This window comes from Dufourea novaeangliae, unplaced genomic scaffold, assembly GCF_001272555.1.
Source record: "Dufourea novaeangliae isolate 0120121106 unplaced genomic scaffold, ASM127255v1 scaffold11, whole genome shotgun sequence".
In the NCBI taxonomy this organism is placed as follows: Eukaryota; Metazoa; Arthropoda; class Insecta; order Hymenoptera; family Halictidae; genus Dufourea; species Dufourea novaeangliae.
In genome coordinates this window covers 67,412-73,070 of record NW_015373895.1, presented here as the reverse complement: position 1 = coordinate 73,070, position 5,659 = coordinate 67,412, and the positions used below count along the sequence as shown (strand labels likewise).

At 38.0% G+C, this 5,659-nt stretch overlaps 1 protein-coding gene across 1 annotated transcript in view; it reads left to right on the top strand.

Moving 5' to 3' along the window:
- The first annotated feature begins 4,027 nt into the window (after positions 1–4,027).
- LOC107189817 overlaps positions 4,028–5,659 on the top strand; it is a 10,137-nt gene continuing 8,505 nt past the window's right edge. The window contains exons 1-2 of the mRNA XM_015578489.1: positions 4,028–4,075; positions 4,290–4,400. Coding sequence (XP_015433975.1) covers positions 4,028–4,075; positions 4,290–4,400 — 159 coding nt within the window. The remainder of the gene's footprint in view (positions 4,076–4,289; positions 4,401–5,659) is intronic.

Below are 5,659 nucleotides of genomic sequence, written 5' to 3'. Positions count from 1 at the left end.
ATAAGTTGCCTTGTAGTTAAGTGAAAAAATATATACTCTTCCGTTTCATGTTTCATGACTGTCATATTTATCCCTTAACCTTAAACTGAAGCATCGGATATTTTTATTCCCGTCAAATCATATAGATACTCGGAATATGAATGGAATATATAACACTTCATTTGTGCTAATAATACTCAGAATTCATGCTTTATCGGTAACGTCGGGTATTGACACTAAAATGATAACAGGGCTACGTAGCCCTATAAACGTAGGACAGAGAAAAGCATTGGATGATAGGTCTATTCTATACCTAGTCAAATTCAAATATGACATCTGTCAACACCACCTGACGCGCGATTCTGTCATTAAATTCAGCGCAACGCCATCTCGTAAATTGGTTGGATTCCTGGTCACCGATTCCTTCACGATTTCTGAAGATTTAGCCCCCTACAGCCCTGACTTGTGCGGGAATCGAATGTTTACTGTAAAGTAGACGCTCGATAATTGTCGACTCGTTAATTGATCATAGGGAACGCCCCTCGGTCACACGTTTTCTCATTCACACGTATTCGCACTTGCCCCCTCCCCCTGGACAAAAAAGTGGCTTTTACCCCACCCTACAAAAGAAATTGGATTTTGCCCCCCCCCCTCCTCCCTTCCCAGAGTTACAAAATTTTTGCGTAATATTTAATATTGCAGTATAATTTGAAATACGACCAACAGCCTCTATTAACAAAACGCATACATTTTCAACGATTTATGACTTTAAAAACAAAATAATGTGTGTCTGGCTACGTACAGCCTTTTTCATTGTGGCAGTCGATGTGTTAATATTTTTACCCCCCCTGACTGATAACATTGTTAACATTGTGAGATTTTATCCTTAATGTCCCTGTTTTACCTCGATTAAAATTAAATTCTTTTTTTGTAGTGTTTATTTTAAAATAAAAGGAAATTTCTAGTATGGAAGAGACTCAAAAAGGTGAGCATTATTTATTTATGTAATTATATTTTAATAAAATTCAAACATATTGGCATAAAAATAAAAGAAACTAATTTTTAAAAAATGTCATACTAGTAAGTGAGATTAGACAGATCTGTATATATGTATAGAAAACAGAAATGCACTTCTACAATATGTATAGCAGAAAAGATCCCACGCCTAACTAGGCGTGGACAACGTAACAAGTTGCGCCTTATCGCAAATGAAAGTTACTACCGAATACTGGACTGGAAGTTATCAAAATTTTGTTGGATGTAGCTTTTCACCCGAAACTGGTTTTAGAGATAAGACAACTCCTTGGCATAATTTATAGCATTATTCACACGTGTATGTCAACAAAGACAGTCTAAAAAAATGTATATAAAGAATTTAATTTGCTTTGTTTAATAAATAGGAATTAGATCATTCTTAAGGTGATTTATCTTCTTCCACCTGCTATGTAGATACTGCTGTAAATGAAGAAACAAGTGGTACATATAACCACACGAGGCAAGTTTAAAAATGTGCAAAATATCCTAGCTATGGTTCTCGATTAATTGAACTGAGTTCTTTTATTATATGTACATTAATAACGGCCAATAAGTTTTTACTTTTCGAGTACGCTTCGTATTTAACGCCCTTCTTAAACTTTTAATTATCTTGTTAATTACAAAATAAAATATTGATCATCCTATTTAACAACAAAACAATACCGACCGATAGGACAAGATTGCAAAACGGTGATTATTAAAATTAATTATTGAAAACGTATTTTATGAAATTAAAAACTATTTTATTGTGTCGTTCGGAAAGCTGATTGCATTACGAAAGCCGTATCTTTCTTAGTGGCGCAATAAAAGCTTGATTGATTTGATAAACATGCATTGTCGTCAAGGCACGCTACGAATATATGTTCCGTGCATGTTATTTGTCGTTCCGTATGTACTTAGGATTACACAGCGCGTTTTCACCAGGTTGTATGAAACGTATGAAGGAATCTACACCAAGATAGCGCATGACGCCTTGAAGACGACTTAAAGTCGCTTTAGACCCAAAATAACCGTCAAATGGGCGGCTTCGAGGCGTTATCTGCTATTTGGGCACTAGTACGATTGGAAAATTTCGAAACGTTATCCTATTTACTAGACATTGCCCTGTCAGATGATCATTCATTCGACTCGCTGAAACGTTCAGTGTCGGGAAAAACAGTTCGTAAAGCGAAAAGTCGTTGAAAAGCACGTTTAAGTCTTAACCAAAAAGATAGGAATTTTACATAACTGAGATACGAAAATTGTCTGAGAAATGGGTGAAAATTTGTCAATGGAAGCCCATACAGCACACGACGCCTTAAAGACGCCTATTTTACGGCTGTTTTAGGTTTGAAGGCGTCTTTAAACCGTCTTCAAGACGTCATTGGACGCCATGTGCTATCTAGGAATAGAAAATAAAAATAAGATGCAAATTGCGAACTGTAAACTGTAATCAACTATTCTATCGATTAAAATAACGAAATAACATTGTTTCACCGTAATGTCGTTCGTTATTGATCAGCGATAATTTATGCCTGTGAAATAATACTTGGCATCTGAATTCCCTTGATTGAACTTCTGGACCATGTCGAGAGGAAACCGCCAATTGCACTTCACTCCCTCGACACGTCGTGGAGGTGCGCGAGCGCACGCCTATCGACCAGATCCACGTCTCTCCTCTCGTTTCCACACTGCCAACAGCTATGTATGCATTTCACTTAAATCCCAGCTGCGGCAACGCCTCGAACGTCTTCCGGAGATCGGAAATGTCCGGTACCCACGTGGCTACACGGGAAACATGAGGAAGAGAAGGTTGAACAGCCAGCTAGAATTTTGCTTTTGTCCGCGGGCGGACTTTTCGATCCTCGACTTGACGTTCAAACTGATCTGAATACGCCTGGATGGTTCGCGAGTGTCCCATCACCGGAGGAAATTAAATTCGCCGCGTCGTTACTTGGACCACTGTCCGAAGATGTCGCGAGATAAACTACTCGTGATTGCGTCAGTGCCAAACCAGCGGGAAACGTTGCAAAGTGAATAACCGTAACAATGTGGCTGGCGATGACAGTGAAGGTTGTTTAAAGTTTTCGGACCTGCCGGTCCTACTTGCCTGTTGGCCGTCTGCAGAGACTGTCGTTTAACCTGAATGGAAAGTTTAAGTTTTTTGGAAAAATAGTGTTGAAAAAGCCTGCAACGAACTGGTATTATTAAGTGATTATAGATAAGTAGAAATCCTTTGGTCTTGTGTTACGTTGTAGCCCAATAACGGCACCAATGACGCAAGAGTGCATCAAACCTGACCTGTTTTGAGCACATATACAGAATGGGCTGTCAAATTCAAGGAACAAGCCTTACGGTGGTTGTTGAAAAAATACTTTTCAAATTACTTCTGCGCTGAAATGCATCGAATGGATAGCCCCGCTGCATTACACTGCACTGAATTACAGCCTTCCTGACATTAAAGGCCGTAGAATCAATGCATTTAATTCGCCAATGTGTTCCAAACTGGAAAACCCCAACTGACTGGTTCTGCTGTTTAATAGAACACCGCTGAACTCGAAAAAGCTTCAGTCTCATTTTAGATGAAAAATCATTTTTGTGAATAGTTTCTTGTTCCATGTAACTTCCGCAGAGGCTGAGCTAAAAAGGTGTATTTTGTATGAAGAGCCTAAAACCACAATTCCAACCGACAAAATATTGATTTCGTATGACGAAAGCGCACAGCCCATTTCGAAAGCAAAAGTCTCATAACTCTTGTGAGACAAGAGTTTAAGAAAACTCTCGTATAATAGCGACCTGACGTTTCTGGACAGGCGAACCGCCAAACTCTGAAGAAAACAGTCTTCCAGGCACAGCGATCGCATGCTTGTCCCACGAAGAAAATAATTAAGTTCACGAGCGAAGTGGCAAACGTATCACGACCCTTATGTTCATTAAAAACTGAAATTCAATTGCGTAACATTTTCTTGTGATATCAAGTGTACAGAAACACAGTGGATCAACATTAAACAGTTCAGTAATTGCCCGAGCAACGATGCGTCGCAACGTTCTCACCCTTCGTTTTGAAGCACTTCCGATGATGGTATAATGTGAAAGTGAAGAAAACAAATTTGAACAAAACTGAAACTTTTCTGTGCTTTTTTCTTCATTTAAACAAATATTAGGGTATAGAAAATCAATTAGGTGCTCCTAATGATACTTGCATCCGCTCACTGTATTAATGTTAATCAAAAAAGTGCGACACATATAATGTACAAATCCATGCCACTCTATATCAAGAGCTGATAACAATATAGAATACGTCGAATGCGATAACATTTGCACGGCTTGTGGTATCTTTCAATTACTGGGTACTTTTCAACGAGGAAGGTGTGACTGGCATGTGTGACAATTATTCCAAAGACGAGGTAAGTCACTGATGCATTTGTTGAACTACACTTTCTTGTTTATTTGTTTACTGCGCTATACAACATTAAAAAATATTACAACAAAAAACATGTTTCAATAATGCGCAAAAAATAAATTGAACCAGTGCATGTCGGGAAAAAAAAATTACTGTATGATACAGAAGTGGCTATTGCATTGTTATTGCACCTTCCAAACAACCCTACATATCGCGTAAATGAAATTATTATAAAATAGTTGTTCAAGTAGTATCACGTTGAATATAAAATATCAAAATTTACAACTAATTCCACATTATTAACTTGAAGAATGAAACTTGCTTGTCTTCTTTGTGAAATTATCCATCAAATTTTTTTTTATAAAAATGAAGTCAAAATTACTGTTAGACACTATAACTTTTTCTACTGGTATTGCGTATACTACATAAGAACATATTGAATATGAAAAGAATTCATGTTGCGGACGTTTCGTAAATCATTTTCTGGAAAAGTTTCAGCAAACTGGTATTCGGTCGTACGCGACTCCTTGGCACGTGGGTATTGCAATCTATAAAACCATAAACTATGAAGTCGTGCGCGACTGTTCTGTCTCTATTACCTAATCGCAGCTTGACATTGTAGTCGCCTGCGACCGGTAGCCACAGCCGGGTACATACAGACTCCTCTCGATTATCGTCTGGGTTGTTCTACACGATTATTGTCTTGAAAACTTCTCAAAACCTGAGAATAAAGAATGAACTATGGTTAATTCCTTTCCTTCGAAGTAACTATTCTCATCATTTTCATTGTTTTTATAATGATTTCTACAACCTTCAATATACAATTGTTATCAGCCAAAAGAGACTTGACAAAGACGTCCCTGATATAAGAAATTAAAGCGGCTATTTTAAAACTACACCCGATAGCTGGTATCTGTTCAATATGTAAATATTATCACAGGGGGCGGATACCCCAAACATTTGATAAGTTTTATGCTACATGTATTAAGGGGGGAGACTCCTTTGGGACCGACTCCGAATCGATCGAAGCGCTGATATAATCAATCGGACACTAACAAAAACACTTAATCGATAATTGGAACAGCTTAATAATATGACATCTAACGGCAATACCCACAAATAAATTTTGTTCCCCATTACCATCAAGTTGGGTTTGTGTATTTACTACGCGAAGACAGTGTTGCCTGACAGTATCGATTTTTGACAATTCTGCCCATCAGGAGAACGATGGAATACCTACGGCTCGTGGCGAGATTTCGACTC